Source organism: Harpia harpyja, chromosome 9 (genome assembly GCF_026419915.1).
Source record: "Harpia harpyja isolate bHarHar1 chromosome 9, bHarHar1 primary haplotype, whole genome shotgun sequence".
Classification (NCBI taxonomy): Eukaryota; Metazoa; Chordata; class Aves; order Accipitriformes; family Accipitridae; genus Harpia; species Harpia harpyja.
In genome coordinates, this window is record NC_068948.1 from 42,521,634 (window position 1) to 42,538,322 (window position 16,689).

The 16,689-nt window shown below is 41.2% G+C and overlaps 1 protein-coding gene across 18 annotated transcripts in view; it reads right to left on the minus strand.

Moving 5' to 3' along the window:
• The window catches only part of DEPDC5 (DEP domain containing 5, GATOR1 subcomplex subunit), a 48,318-nt gene extending 31,686 nt beyond the window's left edge, over positions 1-16,632 (minus strand). For 2 of the 18 annotated variants that reach the window (XR_008236499.1, XR_008236498.1), the window contains exons 1-21: positions 15,878-16,168; positions 14,902-15,019; positions 14,067-14,154; positions 13,327-13,373; positions 12,748-12,833; positions 11,878-11,961; positions 11,146-11,195; positions 10,542-10,611; positions 10,116-10,194; positions 9,117-9,178; positions 7,615-7,684; positions 7,132-7,204; positions 6,290-6,393; positions 5,891-5,965; positions 4,909-5,043; positions 4,364-4,425; positions 4,184-4,257; positions 2,934-3,003; positions 2,380-2,416; positions 1,535-1,655; positions 238-461 (exon numbers count right to left, since the gene is read on the minus strand). Coding sequence is in view for 15 of the 18 variants with exons in the window: in XM_052795713.1 (XP_052651673.1) it covers positions 238-461; positions 1,535-1,655; positions 2,380-2,416; positions 2,934-3,003; positions 4,184-4,257; positions 4,364-4,425; positions 4,909-5,043; positions 5,891-5,965; positions 6,290-6,393; positions 7,132-7,204; positions 7,615-7,684; positions 9,117-9,178; positions 10,116-10,194; positions 10,542-10,611; positions 11,146-11,195; positions 11,878-11,961; positions 12,748-12,833; positions 13,327-13,373; positions 14,067-14,154; positions 14,902-14,959 (1,669 nt within the window). In the remaining 3 variants the exon portion in view is untranslated. The other 16 variants (XM_052795718.1, XM_052795716.1, XM_052795717.1 and 13 more) reach the window with 12 other exon arrangements.
• Positions 16,633-16,689: the final 57 nt, after the last annotated feature.

The following is a 16,689-nucleotide window of genomic DNA, read 5'->3' on the forward strand; positions in this document are numbered from 1 at the left end:
CAGTGTCAGGACACTTCTATTTAGGACAAGCCAATAAAAAAAAGCAATGGAATTAGACAAGGATAACAAAGGGAGAACACACACCCGGCTGTAGCTGAAGCTGCGGAAAAGGTGTACCATGCATGCTAATATAAGCACCATCTCCCCTGTGCTGGCCTGGCAGTGGCCAACACAAACTTCCAACTTCTCTTTCCCCTCTCACCACCTAAGGTACTTTCCCATCTGCCTTAGGCTGACCTCTGGTGCTGGTATAGCCCAAAGAGCTGCTGACTTCACACTGGTGCAGATGAGGCCGTGGGATCATCAGGATGTTGGACATCTTGCCCAGTGAGCTGTCATCAGAAGCCTGGCTCCTCACCTCCTCTGGGGGCAGCGTACGGCTCTGCAGAGAAGGGCTGCATGAGACGTCATAGGAACTAGAGCTCTTTCTGGTACGACTTTCTCTCTCCCTCACAGACCTGCTGAAAATAAACAGATATGTCCAGTGATATGAAGAAGAGATTAATTCCTGGGTTATCAAGGGGCTTGAACAGGCCCAAGTCATGTAAGAGACTCAATACTCAATAGGTGAACTCAAGAAGAGGACTACAAGGAAGCTATCACTATTTTTTTGACTATGTGGGTACTATATAACTTTTGTGCATCATATAATAGAAAAACAGAACATTAAAATGCTTCCAGCACAACAGCTGTGAAAAGAGCATGCTTGACTATGCAATTCTACAGACACCACACCAAGCTGGTAATATCGATGTGATGTAGAAGATAATAGACCTAAGCCTACAGTGCTAGGAACACATAGCTATAGGGAAACGACTTGGAATTATTAACTACATTAAATCGTACTGGCATCTTCCAGCATGGATTTCTACAAGCTGCTCATATTAAAAAGTAAGTCTACATGCACAGCTTCCTCAGATTTAGACAATACTACTGAAAGGAGGAAAGCAAAAAAATACTTCAAAAGAAATTCATCAATTCCATATTCCTGAAAAAGCACTAAAATTTATAGGTTGTTCAATGAATTTGGCCAGGACCAGAGAATAATTAGCCTTTCTTCTCAGATGAAAGACCATGGAATATTTGAGAACCTGCACTCAGCTTCTCTGTTTCTTCTCTCATTCAGAAAGGCATCATTTTCAGGGAAGATTCCCCACCACTCTGTTCAGCACCAGTTACTAAGCAGTACATCAACCTAATGCTATTTCTACAACTCTGTGCAAGTCTATTGTGCAAGTACTTTCTTATCCAGCTTGCAAAATCTGCTACGAACTTAGCAAGGAAGACTAGCTTCATTCTACTTCAGATGAAATTAAAGATGTAAGGAAAAAGTATACTTATGCCTTTTCCTAGATGCCACACGCCACCTTAGAAGTAAAATACCAGATAACCAGCCATAAATACTAGCTACAGATAAAGCTTTTTGTTCAACTGTAAGCACGTGAAGCTTAGTTCTCCTTGTATTTCTCAAAGCATTTTACGCATCAACCATAACATGGCTTCTCTAGAACTGGTACACTCACAAGCCTCTTACCTGAAAGTAGTACAGCGCTGGGCTCTGGATGGGCCTGGCAGTCTGAACACCTGGGCATCATAGCCATCATAATCTACCTGGATAGGCAGGGCATTCTCAGCATCTTTTGGAGCCCCTAATGCTGAAATAAAAGTCATATAGCACTGGAACCTCTTTCAAGAATGTCTGAGATCTGCAAGTTAGAAGTATCCAACTCTCACTGCTAAGAAAAGTGTCTATTCCAAAAGAAATCACACATAAAAGTCTCATGAGCAGAACAGCTGGAGCAGCTCAATTATCAAAGTTGGTGCCTCTGAATCAGGGTTGCTGAGGCCCCAATATCTGTCCCCCATATACCCAAGACATTAAATTAATAATCAACAAATCAATCCTTGTATAAACAGGTGCCTCGAGTTCCCTCATGAGGGAACTGCACATTTTAAAGCACCTTTGAAAGAATGGACAGACTCACTTACAGAACATACACCTTCCTGAAACGAGGTGGTATTAGAAGAATGCAGGCATCTCCCACTGTAATTCTGTGGCCATAGCACTGACAACATCCCAAGCCAGTGAATGCCCTCCTGTCCTACTCCCACAAACAGTACCGCTAGCACACCAGCCAGATACCATCTATTCCTCTAGCCAGGTGACAAGCAGCCAGGGCAGAAGCTCACCCATCCGTATTAGTTATTTGCCAAGGTGGCAACTGACATATGCACATTAACATCCCGGATAATGACTATGTGCTTTTAATGGTTTTGTCCCTTCCCACAACTCATCGGTAATGTTTTTACTGTCTTACTACAGCTGTTTGTTAGTTTGGGAGTCAGTGGGATAGATCATTCCAGAACAGAATTACTTACAGGCATCTCGGTTATTTTTTGCTTTCTCAGTCAGTGGCTGGAAGGTCCAACAAAGGAAGTGTGAAGTGACAAAAAAAAACAAAAAAGAAAAAAAGAAAAAGAGAGAGCAAGACAAAAGACAGAGAGAAGGGAAACAGTCAGCATGTTCTAAGGAAATATCCCCCAGTGCGATCAAGCATCAGACTTAAAGTTTATCCTGCTGACTCAGTGAGGCAGCCAGACCACTGCAGAAGTATTAAATACCAATAGGGGTCACAGACCTGTGTAAAAAACACATCTTTGTCAACACCTTTCTTCCTCTCCATGAAGTTCTTCGTTACAGAATGAAACTAATTTTTATGGTGGCTAAAACATTTCTCACCTAGTTTCATCCTAGAAAGGAAAGACCTACAAACTAGACCCTCATTCACAATCCCCACAACAATCATTACAGCTTTGCTTTCACTGTCTCTTAACACAGAAACTTGGTTATAGCTGTTTGAATACTTGCTAGAAAGATTCTGATGCTTGGCTGAGAAAAGCTATCTGACAAGATAAATCAGAAAGATACCTACCTTCCTTCCTGCCAGCTTGATCCGTGGAGTGAAACTATTACACAGGAGCTGGCTTTTGGATGTGTAGAAACTGAAAGGAAAAACAGGGTGGCTCAGCTGCCTTCTAAGAATTGAACATAGTTGGTTAGCTCCACAGCAAACAGCCCGTGAATTTGAGCTTAGACGGAGAAAAGGGGATACATTCCTCTGCATAAGACGACATATGGAAAACACTGACAAATTATTAACTTGAGAGAAGCTACTCTTTCCTTAAAGACCAGCCTTTGATTCCCATACAGCCTCAGTCTGGACCTCTTAATATGCTTACATCTGCATTCCCCCATTCACTTCCTCTTTCTACAGAAAAGTATCCACTTTCACTGTCTATACAGTACTGTGCAGTTTACATGACTCTCTCCCTAATTTACATGACAATAATGACTCGCATCAGCTACTTGAAAACTACAGACCTCCTCCCATTTGAAATAATTTAGTCATTAAGACCTGTTTCTTGTTATCTGAATCTTTTAAATCCTGCCTTATTATAAGCCTTCAAACACCTTTTTCATCTATGGCAAAGACCAGATGCCTTCCAGCCACTCAAAAATACTCGGTATAAGAAACCCATAAATGCTAATTGGTTAGGACAGTCAATTAATGCATGCAGATAGAAGGAGGTATTAAAAGAGAGAAAAAAAATAATCCTACAGCAGAACAAGAACTGAGGAGGAAGTGGTAGTTTTCATCCTGAGCCCTGATCTCTATGTGTAGGGAAAGAAGAGAGAGTATTATGGCACAGAATGTTTTCCAGAAAGCAGAAAGGAAACCTACCATGTCTTAGAGTGAAGCAGTGTAACGCTGAGCCTCAGTGTTTCCTGCAACTCTTTCAACATTTATCCATGTTATCCACATTTTCTCTACCCGTAACTCTTCATTTGAGATGTATTTGGTTTTACTAATAACCAACCTAGTTGAAGTGATTGTATTTTTTGTTTAGCTTCCCGACTTCCTTCCAGCACAGCTAAAGGCTAGAACTAAGTTAGCTGGAAAGAGAACTTAAGATCAAGACCTTTTCCTCTGCAAATTGCCTATCATATCTGACATGTTGCATTAATGCCCAGAGTTCTGCAAGAACATTCCTAATTCTGCAAGACTATTGTAATATATGTCTTTGCTTCACAAGGAGAGCAGAGGAAATAAACAATGAAAGAATAGAATTCAACAGATTATAAAGCAGAAGTGTTTAGCAAAGGCTGATAGAGTTCACCTACCTATGGTTTATCCAATGTGGAATATTGTAGTCATCACCCAATCTGGAGTCGCCAGGTCCACAGCGATTATGGAGCTGTAAGAGTAATTCAGAAGCATAGCAACTAGTTGTGTCTAGCTAGTCACAAAACTAGTAACATTTCTAGTAGGAGCAGAGAGAAGGGAAAAGAAGCATGCATTACCTTAAAGAGTGGTACAGCATGCAGTGGTTGTTCTCCCATGCACACCAAGTCCACACCTATCCCTGTAAACAAGGAACAGTAGAGTTCAGCTATGTACCAAGCAGGACTGATATACTAAGCCAAAACAGATCATCAACTTGAGCTGAAGGCCCAACTTGTATTCATACCAGATTTTAAGATGTAATTATATTGAAAATGGTAGTTAACAGTCCCGTGGTATGGTTACAAACCAACAGTGCCAGTGGGGATGTAAGAAATGTTTCTTCTAAACCAATGCAAGTCATGCAAGATTATCCTTTAAGGGAAAGGTCTGCATGGACAGATGAAGTTCTGTATCACAAACAAAAGAAATTAAATGCCTCTAAGGTCTCCAAAAATCTGCCCATTTCAATATGAAGTGCAGACACAAGTCTCCCAGCTGTAACCCCTCTTCCCAGAGTACACAAGTTACAATAGATACTTTTTCATAGCAAGAAAAGGCTAGGGCTTTTCCAAATATATCTGTTTGCCTTCATAAAGATTACACAGTATCACTAGTTATTTACCATTGTCTATCATCCGCTGTTTGGTTAGAATCATAAGGAGTCGATCAACTTCAAATACACCCACACCTGGTGTGATAACCACAGACATCTGGCCAGTCCGATCAAAGTTCCGGTTTATGTAATGCTTGTCAAACACTAAGAGAAAGAATTAGGGAATACTTTAAAAGAAAAAAGATGCTGGATGGTCGGGTTTTTTTCAGAGCAAAGGAGGTGACTGTTAACAGTGGTATTAAACAAGTTTCCACAAAGTACATGCAAGCATGAGAGGGCTTGTATATAGCCTCGTCCAACCGATAAATGTTAATAAAGCTACAGGAGAGATCGGAGTTAGGGCAGAAGAGAAGATGGGAACCAGATACATAAAAAGGAATATTTTTTCCTCATATTCTTAGTGTTTCCTTTATAACATCTCAAAAAAACCCCAAAACCAACAAACCCCAAAAAACCCCAACAAGGTAAAGTCCATTACTAATCATTTAAATAACATCCTGTGCTCCCTCTCATGGGAGCCATTAAGGTGACTGAACAACATCTGATGTACAGTATCACAAAAAGTATATCTTTGGAGAGCCCTTCCAGCCCATCAAATCCATCTCCCTGCTAAAAAAAGATGGATCAGGTTCACCTAAATCATGTTTGATCTAACCTGATTTTGAAATGCTTCCGTAATTTAAAGTTTCAACTTCTATACCAAGAGGTTCTCATACAAATATACAGCTGGAAGAAAAAGTTTCATCCTGAGAAGGCCCTGTAAATGGTTCCTGAAGCCTGAAATACCCAATACTCAGTTATTTGAGAGCCACTGGTTTTCCAGAGACACACAAGCCAATTCTTTTGAGGCTGAAAATGATAACTTAACCACCTAATATTCCCCTCCTCTTCACAGTGTTAAGGAACAGGCAACAGAAGTCAACACCCATTTATTGGCAGCTGCTTTAATGGTTCTTCCCCTGTGTATTTTTACCCATTGTTCATAACTTACCATTGAATGAAAGATTTATGGCCTCCAGGTAGTTCCCTTGTGCTGAGGTAGAATTGTAACCTGGAGGGAAGCCCTCTGGACAGGTGTTCAGAAGGAAAAAAAGAAAAAAATTATCATCTCTAAAACAAAACAAAACAAAACAAACAAACAAAACCCCGAAACAAACCAAAATAAAACTGCATTTGTAGTAAATCCCATCACTCCAACAAATTACAGGCAAAATTGGTATTGGTGTATCTCACAGAAAGACCCAAGCAAAATAGTCGAGCCAGGAGAGCACTAAGTTGTACAATACCAGACTCCAACTGCAACTAGAGAGTGTAGAGACAACTTTAAAAAAAAAAAAAGAGAGAGAGAGAGAGAAAAGGGTAAAAGCATGGGAAAGGAGGATTCTTGTACCTGCTTGCTCTAGTCGTACTAACACAGGATACTGGATGAAAAGCTTTTTAATGGTCACAAGCAATGAGGTCCACTCTTCTCGTCTCTCATTCTGAACTACAACTCTACAAAGAGCACAACTTAATGAGGATCATGAAAGAAAGCTATGAAGAGGAAGTGAGAAGGAATGAACAAACTATAGAAAAAGGAATGCACAAAAAGGCGAGTGTCTCTTCCTTCTGCTAGGCAGCACATTAGAATTACTGCATACTTGTAGCAATCACTAAGGTGTAGATGGACACACAAAGCTGGGCACATGCCCAGCCAGAATAATTTCTCACTTCTAAATGGGTGATCAACTTTATGTATCAACTAGCATCACTGTTCTGCAAAGCAGTAAGATTGCTAACCAGTCCAAGTTTAGAATCACATGACAGCTTCAACAGCTTCATCTGTTGTGACCATCAGCCAAAGAGCTCCAGTACCTAACTGCAAACACTTCTGGTTTCAGCAATGGCACCATCTGTTCTTCAGCTACTCAAGAATGTAAAGATCTGAAAAATAGCCAAGCCTTATGCAAAAACCACTCCCAACACTACAGAACTTTTAAGTTTACTGACAATTCCAGTAGAGCACAGACAACACAATATTCACATGCACACGGAAGACTGACTTGGCAAATATGGGTGTGCACTCACTGATAGAATGGGGACTGCTTATCAATTTGCTGCCAATTTCAGACATAGATGTTTTTCATTGTCTTAATTCTTTGCAAGGTCCTACAGTTACTAACATGATATTCCCCACATGGGTTGCATATATACTGTAGAACAAGAGGTAAAAGAACTGGGAGAAAGACATACTTGTAAAAATCTTCATAAAATCTTCCCTCATGATCCTGCCGAATTGACGCACGATGTGATTCAGGAAACTCATCTGAAACAGAAACAAAAGCATGTATTATCCTATGCTCTTGTATAGAAATGACTCATCTTTTCTAGTAAGAAGCTATTATTTCCATTTAAAAAAAAAAAACAAAAAAACCCAACAAAACCACTTTGAGAAATATCAGATCTCCTACACAATATTAAAATTGCTTTTAAACCAATATAACAGCTTGAGTATGATGAGGAAAATTTGCCGTATATTCTTCTACATAAGGTTTTCATTGCAGTACTTTCATAAGAATAGCTGTGTATCCACTGTGCTTGGAAGGGAATACCTTGGACATGGGCATTAAAAAAAAAAAAAAAAGGGAAAAAAGTCACTGGCAACCTGTGACCAACTTTAAAGAGAGAAGGAGATGGGTTTAAAAACAGAAACATGAAAATACAGAATTTACATACCTATAGATTTTGCTTCATAAAATGTTCTAGAAAATAGAACCACTGTCACTTCATGGCTGCAATTCTTCTCCTGTCCAGGAAAAACAGATGAAAAAAGAAAACCTTACAGGTCACATTCAGTAGAAAACTGTGTATATACACATATGGTAACACCCTCCTTCCCCTCACACCTAGGGCCAAAGGTAACTAGAAAAAGGCAGACTGCTGTATTAATATACCTCCATGAGTGCTGCATGTGCCTCTACGAAATAACATAATGGTCTGTCCTGTAGATTCTGTGCTTCTAGGCTATGTCACATTTAACAAGAGCACTCTCCAACAGTCTCTAAAGAAACTCCTCTCTGTAGTTGCTAAGATACAACATTTTTGTTTAAAAAAATAAAGACAGTTGACTTAATTTTTTTATAAATACTCATGGCAATTTGATATTCTTATTTGCTTCTGTTTAGAGAGATGCCCCTAACAATTCCAGAGAAATTAAAACTTCACTAAACAGTTACAGTGCTAATGCATGCAATGGAATTAAGCTGTAAAGAGCCCACTGGCCATCCCCTCAAAAGGAAAAGTTTGAAAAGCCCCGTGAGCCCTGGCATCACTCAGGTCCATATTCAACATTTTATAGTAGTACTAAAAGTGAAACACGCATTTTACAGACATGTCACACAGGGCTCCTAATAACTTTCCAATGAATGAAAAGCACAGTGAAAATGAGACAAATCTGTTGGGCACGCTCCTGCTCTCCTTAACATTCAGGACCATCATGAGCTGCACTATGCATAGATGTTACACATTTAGGATTTCAGACTCTTTTGCCTTGTCTAGCTGTTCTTTCAACTTAGGTTGCAGAATTTATATATGCCTTTTTTTGAGTACTGATATGGTTCTCTCAAGTCAGTGGAAGTCTGCTGCAGGACTGCTAACAGCAGTTAACCTGGCTCTGAGCCAGATCATGCACTGAGACAGGAGACAGCTCTGGGTTGTTCAGCTATAAGAGGTAGTAAGGCTTTGTTTTTGAAGCAATTCGCTTTCAAGAACACTGCACATCATCAGTGGCCCACATGCTACAACCTGGAACCCCTCATGCTAAAAGACTGCAGCACTAAACAGATTACATACACACTGTACCAGGGAAATATTCGGAACCGAGTCCCAGAACAAATAAAATTGTGTAAACCAGACTTGTGCATTACTGCACAAGCACAAACAACCATATCACACATTTAGTGACTTTAGTGCAGTCAAAGCCTCCACACAAACAAATTGCATGATACAAACACAGCAGATACAACAGATCAGTACTGGGGTCACTCGGCACATGTATGATTTAATGCAGACCTGCAGTAACCACTCTTTTGATGCCCAGGAGCCACCTCTCATAGTGCTGTAAATCTTAGCACTGCCTGACACAACCTGGGTCTTCCTCAAACTGGCATATCAGTGGGCTCATTAAGATGGCATTGACTTGTTCTTTCAGAACAGAATGAATTCAATCAGCTATTTACCTTCCATTTTGTGAAGAGGTCAGCAAGGAAACCGTTCACAGCTTTCTCAAAGTATAGGTCCCCTGCAAAGTAAACATCTCCAAAGCATCACATAACAGCAGTTACTTCAACTATAGGGTATATTTAACCCTGAGATTGTAGGACAATTATTTTTATTAGAATCAGAGCAGCTGTATGCATAAGGAATGCTAAGATCACTAAAGCAAAGATGATAAAAAGATTAAAAAGCATGACTATGTTTCAGAGGATGTAAACAAGACTCTGTGTCAAAAGGATCTGACCTTTAAATTCATTTTTCCAACACATACGCAGCATGCTGAGAAAGCATCTGTACTATCTTTCAGGCATAGTATGCACAACTGATTCCCTGCTCAGTTTTGAATAGTTGCCCAGTTGCATATGCCCAAACACATGGTCAAAGGAAGTGGTAAGAGGTTTGCTAAAGAATTAAGCCAGAAAAAAAAAAAAAAAAAAAAAGACAGTGACACAGATAAGTGACTCATTCTTAATGCCTACAGTTTTAATACTTCTAACTGACTCTTCACAAGGGCTAAGGCAGGGTTTTTGCTTCCTTGCTAAGCCAAAGTCAAGAGAAATCTAAAACATCAAGGTCCTCTTTGCACAGGACTTCCATACATTTCTGGTTTCAGGATTCACACAGGCTTGCACCTGCCCTCATCATCAAACATGTTCATATCCACAGAAAACCTTTCCAAGGTTCATAGTCAGTTGTCCCACTTGATTTTGTCACTGAGCTAACAGTACCCAGGCCCTACAGTAGGGACAGGAAAATTATGGAATGCCCAGGAGACAGAAAAGCAAGTAAGGATCTAATAATGCACCACAGTGCCCCTCAGAGCACTGCATAGGCCAATGGCAGGATATTTTAGCTTCCTAGTAGTGGCAGAAATAAATAGTTGTGGCAGTTTTCCGGTAGGGGCAGAAAGGATAGCTGCTGCCATACACATTCACAATCAGGGAGGTCAGTTACCTACATACCATAAATATCAAAATCCCACATTTCACAGCTCATCTGGATAAAAATATAAACCATGGCAGAAGTGGAGCGGAAGACTACCTGCAAAGGAATGAAAGATCTTATTGAAAACAAGGTACATTCACTAAAAGGGCCAAATGCAGAAGTTAACTACAGAGCAACTTCTATGACTATGCCCACTGCATCATAGGGAATTTACCCTCTAACAAGCCGGCAGTTCAACAGCCTGACTAATTCCTAGTGCTGCCAGCGCAGAAAAGTTAAACTTTACTAATCATTCATTCTCCTGAATTTATGGCCATTCTTCACCTTACAATACAGCCAATTCAAATGATCCATACAAATCTGCAAGCAAGATAGAATTACAAGAAACCCAACAAGGAAAGGAAGTGAAAAAACTTCCTTTCCTCTGCTCCCTGAAATCTTACCCGAGTGTCCTCACTGATGTATCCACAAGTGACTTTCTCACTCTTTACCCACAGTTCACCTGCCTGCGCCCTGGAAGAAAAGCAGTGCAGAATATTTGCTAACCGGAGTGAATATGAAGATTAGAGAATCAGTATTTGAGCAAATAAGGGATGTACCAAAATCTGCGTTCAAGGATGACTTCAAGACAGAGTAAAAGTTTATTTGGTTAAAACCCGATCTTTAATCCAAAAGATGCCAAACAGCCATTTCCCTCTGCATCTGCACAGTTCCTTGTCCCTTTGTCATCTCAACAGCAACTGAAGTAACCCTCATCTGAGCTATTAACACATCTTAGGAAGGGGCGAAATATTATAAGAGGTAAAAGGAAAATTATTTGGCATTCATCAGAGGCAACAAGTGTGGCTGGCTGTCCTACTATTAGTTTCTTCCACCCCAAATCAGATAGAAACCTTCCCCCACCTCATGGTGCAGACAGACATCTGCATAAGAGTAAGAGAACAATAAAACATGAAGAATTTTTCAGAGTAGATACTCCAGTTGGATCCTCTGGACCCATTAATCTAAAGTCGTAAGTAACAGTAAGCCCTCAGAGGAGGCACTGACCTGATACCTGCAAATTCAACTTTCTGGGTGACATATGCACATGTGCTGACCTAAGAAAGAATAGTTACAGGTGTTAAAAGAACAGTAGGCTCAGAGTGAGCAGACCAATTTACACAAAAAAACATTCAAGCTCAAACACCTGACTTCTGCCATAAAATCATGAAAACCACTTAGCATATTTACTACTACTATCTCAGCCTACAGAACCTCTGCAACAGACAACAGAAAATAGTTTTTAACACATATGAACTTTTATTGGGTTCACTTGTCTAATTCACTGCGCTTAGAAGAGCCAAAGACTGCTCTTCAGAGATACAGAAACAAAATATTCTAATAGTTGCTTATTAAGTGGGGCTATTGGAGAGGAGATACTTTAGCATACTTCTACTTGAAAAATATTTGGATTCAATTCCTGCCAAATGTAGTAAATCATTAAAATTCAGAACATAAGAAAAAAAAACTCTCAACAGCATTTTCAGTGCCCAAGGCAGTAATTAACATTATGGCAATGGAGTAGGAAATGATGGGATTAATTTTTTCTGCGACACATTTACATCCATTTAGAGAATGGTACCCTGATGTACCATTTACAGCATAAGTTCCTCAGGAGCTGCTGATAGTGGTCTTGTCCTCAGTTTTCTGTATTTTGTAAAACACTTATTTTCTTTTATAGCAAGCAAAGAAAAAGGTAGGTAGTCTCCACCCTACACATGAGGACAGCAGAGGCCTTACCAAACTTTTCTTCAGTCGCCACATATCCCCACGCCCAATATACTGATCTTTAAAAGTCAGCTCCACCAAGTCCAAGGTCACCTCCTGGGAAACAGAAGAAAAACAGTTCTTAGATTTTACTGGTTGTTTCTAAGTAGCACCCTTCAATCTGTTCCGGTAAGAACCAAATGTTACAGGGAGGGCTGTTCTAAAGCAAGTCAATACTCCTAACAGATGCAAGATAAAAGGGAAGTCACATCAGAATAACTGCCAAAGTTGCAGGTGTACCTGGAACTACTGTGAGCTGCAAGACACTGCACAATGTGACCAGAAAAAGCCCAAGGATACAATCTGTGCTACAAGTCTCAGTGCAGATTGGAAGCACAAGTAAAACAAATTATTTCCATTGTTCATGACATTACAGAAGCCTCGTTTCCTGCAGATTTTTGTCTTGTGCTGAATGTAAGCTCTGACTGAAGCTCTTTTAATAGCTGGGACATTTACAAGATATGCCTCTCTGGTGTCAAATAATGCAAATCCATGCCATGGCTCTTCTTTTGGCTAGGCCACTTACTGTTTACTCTGCCTGGTTATCCTGAATTTCTGGAATTTAAAGACATTTGAAATTTCTAAATTTCTATCAAGCTGTGTTGAAGCTGGTCCACAGACTTCAAAAAGAGAGCAGGGATGGTAGGGAGAGAAGAAAGAGACACATAACAAACAAACAAGCAGTTCAATTGCCCAAGCCTCATTTTCTTAGGAAAGAAGGCTAAATACATTTCAATAAAAAATAAAGGCCTTTTTTTCCAATACTACTGTAGATGGAAATTCACATGGCTCTGATTTGAGCTAAGTGAGGGACAGATGGAAAAAAGTTGCAAAGCCACACACCTTTGGGTCAACAACATTCACATGGACATCCTGGTATGGCCGCAGCCGGAACACTTGTGCGACTGTCTGATCCACACTTATAGTTTCTGCCACAAAAATGAGAAAGGACAACAGAGAAGTGAACATCCCCAAAAGGTTTCAAGTGGTTTACAAATACAAAAGCAATACAGCGAGACTGTCATTAAACACTTAGGGCCTCAGCAAGACAACAGCTTCCTTCAGCTACGGCCCAATTTAAGAGTCATTAAAATGAAAGCAGGCGAGAGAAACTCAAAGTTTAGGCTGAATTAATTCTTGCAAGAAGAAAAGATACAAAGCTAGTCAGAGAATGCAGAAACAAAAAATTAAGGCTAAAAAGCCAATTTTGTTTAAATTATACCCCACATTACTAAATCAAAAGCAGATTTTTAATTGGCTATTCATCTTCTGATAAAATTATAATCTTTCCTTTCCTAAATACACAAAGCATTGATTTTCTTACAAAGGTAAAATACATGCATTAGTCAATCACAGGTACAGCCCAATCACATAATCTTTGTCTATGGTTTTACTATGCATACTATGAGTCTAGAGTTTTACCTTTCTGCAAATCTTCCTTAAGTGACTTCACTTGTAGAAGCAGGGGACTAGCATGTGAAAAAAAAAAAAGATAGACAAGGTGAGATACCAATAGTCTACTCTGGTAAATCACCCTCTCAAAACTGTTTACTAACATGGAGCATGGGATAAGCCAAGAGAAACATTAATTTTTTCTAGAAAGTTTCATACAGCATCCTCCCTGCCTGTCACCCTGTCTTGTTCTTTACACCTATTATAAGTTACTCTTTAGGTGAAGGTGATACTCTAAATGGGAAAGTATGTCACACAGGAACTTCTCAGAACCTCATACAAGTACACTGGTACTTTTCAGATACAGGCTGCAGGATGAACAGCTTCATATAAGAAGGTTTATGTTTTTATAGCTGACCAGGAAGTTTTCATTTTGCCTAAGATATACTATAGGACAGAAGAATAATCTCATCAGGTAAAAGCAGCTCGATGAAGAAGATAAAGACATTGTAGATCCTATGTTCAGGTGCTACTTGCCCTATGAAAGGTCAGCAAACTAACAACAAAAACAATTCCATAAACTTTAAGGAAAAGCTCCTGCTGCAGTTATCCCCTTTACTTTTCTTCAGGCAGAAAAAAAACCATGGCAGCATCTTGAAGCAAAGGTATACCAGCTCTAAGAGCCTCTTGCTCTGGAAGCCGCCGCACATGAACACGCCCTTTCAGTACTCTAACCACACCTGATGGATATCAGCAAAAAGGGAATTCACCTGTATTCATCATTGGGATGTGCAATTTCCACAACATCTCCCAACTTGATTTGAAGAAATACTTTAGGATTTACCACCAGTTCATCATCTACAAGACATAAATGAATGAGGAAAACTGCAGTGAACAGATATATACCAAACACAGATGCTTGCATGTTCATATGCAATAGCTTACTCGACATAAATACACTAGCCCAGGATTAACACATCAGCAATGTATTGTATTCACTACATGACACTGCCCCTATCCAGCCAGTTCAGTCTGGCCGCTCTTGTGGGGAAAACTTCTCTTTCAAATCACAGAACTTACACAAAAGATTTGTTTGGCAAAAGAGCGTGCCTTAATTAGGCAGGCAGAATCATATTTTGTATTTTTCATATAAGAAACACCAGCAGGAAAGTAGATAGCTACAGAATCTTAACAAGATTCATTAACATGCTGTAAGTCTAGAAGTAGGGAGCAATCAAATAAATGACATTGTTCTTAGTACACAGAAACACACCTACACACAGTCATAAGTCACTGACATGTCTGTCACTTACTAGGGTGACTGAAATACAAGTTTAAAAGAAAAGCAATGCAACAAAAGGGGAAGAGGTAGAATAAAGCAATTTTATTTTATGGGTGCAATCTCGTTCTGTTCCGACAAATGCAGTTTCATTCTGCTGTACCTTGCTTTTAAAAAAGAGCTTTCCAAACTCTGGCTGGTAATACTGCTTGTTACATCAAAGTTCCATCTTCACTGTTTTGTTAAAAAGATCAATAAATCAGTTATTTGCTTTCAGTTAAGTAAGAGAGTGCTGGTCTCACTGTTACAAACCAGGAGATACTGACCACTGCCTCCAAAACCCTTCTTATGTATGACGAGCTTGTACACCTTGTTGGTTCTCATCTTGAATTCCAGTTCTTCTCAGCTGCTTTGAGTAAAAACAGTTGAAGACATCTTGCATACCTAATACAGAAATGAAAGCAAACACAGATCTCTCGTCATTACAAAACCATTCTTTATACTCTGTGCGTGATCAAAGAATGTTGTACCACCCCATAGCCAAGAACGCCACCCCTGAAAGGCAGGCACACTACAAAGTTTAATAAACGTCAGACTAAAAGTTTAGTAACGACCTCTTCTACCAGCCTCCTGTCAGAGAGCTAGTACCACTCTCTAAAATCACATCTTTCATATTTCAAGGATAAACTCTGAACGTTGTGTTAAACGCATTAAAACAAATACCCAGACTCATGCCCACTGCCAACTATATCTCCTGATTTTGTCATTCCATCTCTTTCACATATCTTTCCCACGTCTCCCAAAGATGCTGGAATCCACAACCGGACTGATTTCACAGCAGCGCAGCAGAGCTGTACCCAGCAGAGGGCAGCGGTACAGAGGTACAGGGCCAAGCAAACATCGGAGGCACCGGTGTGCATTACTTTAACTGCATCAACCACCGCATTTTTTCTTTCTGCCACTTTCATTTAACATAAAGCATATTTCAAAGGAGGACCTTTACTTTTATGATTTACTCTTTTTAGAAGTGCATTCCAACTGGAAATTATCAGTAGGAATAAGGTTTTCTTCATAAAGCTATAGCCACGTCAGTAAATTAAAATACAAGCTCTTCTAGTCACAACTGTACTCTTACAGCAAATGAAAACGCAGAGGAACTTAGAAGTATGCCTTTCAACAATACTAAAGTATTAAGCTTGCAGATGCGCTCTTCAGAAAGCCGATTCAATTACCGAGTTACAAAGGCACGGTGGGAAAAAAAACCCGCACATCCAAAGTTTGTGAAAACAAACTCTGTAAAACCTTCGAACTTGGGATTGACGTGGGTCTGGAACGATCAGAGACTCGGCTGCAGCGTGTGACGGCAGGACTCGCACCGAGGACGGCGCGGGGAAGCAGGGCCGGCAGCGTACTGCCCCGCACGGGTGGAACGGGGAGACTGAATAAACCCGATGCGTTCCCAGCCAGCTCTCACGCTCGCTAACCCTGCTATGGAAACGCCTGCGTTTCTTCAGTTGCACATTTATAAAATTAGTTAGAGGAGTAAAGCGAGGGGCCCGAGTTTCCGCCCCCCCCCCCTCCCCCCGGAGCAGCTCCTAGGGGCGGTCTGGCAGCGGCGGGGCCCGTCGGGAGCCGCTATCCTCCGGGGATGCTGTACCGCAGAGCGAGCAGCGCGGCGACCCGCGCCAGAGCCCCGGCAACCCCAGGGGAAGGTCGACGGAGGAGAAGGGGAGGATGCACGGCGGGAGCTCGGACGCCTCAACGCTCCGTGCCGCCGCGGGACTGAGCCAGCCGCCGGTAGCAGCGCCGCCAGGGCCGGCTTTTCTGCGGCAGAGCCCGAGCGCAAACCCCCCCCTTACAGTCGGCCGCGGAACGAGCAGCGGGGACCCTAACCTCCCGGTCCCGTGTCTCCCGCCGGCGACCGGCCTCAGCGGCACCGTCCCGACGAGATTTCCCCCCCCCCCCTCCCACCTACGGGCGACCACTCGCTACTTCCGCATCCGGGGGCCGTCAAGGGGCCAGCACAGGCACGCGTCACGTGGGAAGGAGCGGGCCGGGCCAACCCCTTTCGGATTGGCGGTCACGGTGGGCGGGGCCCCTGCTGAGGGACGGGG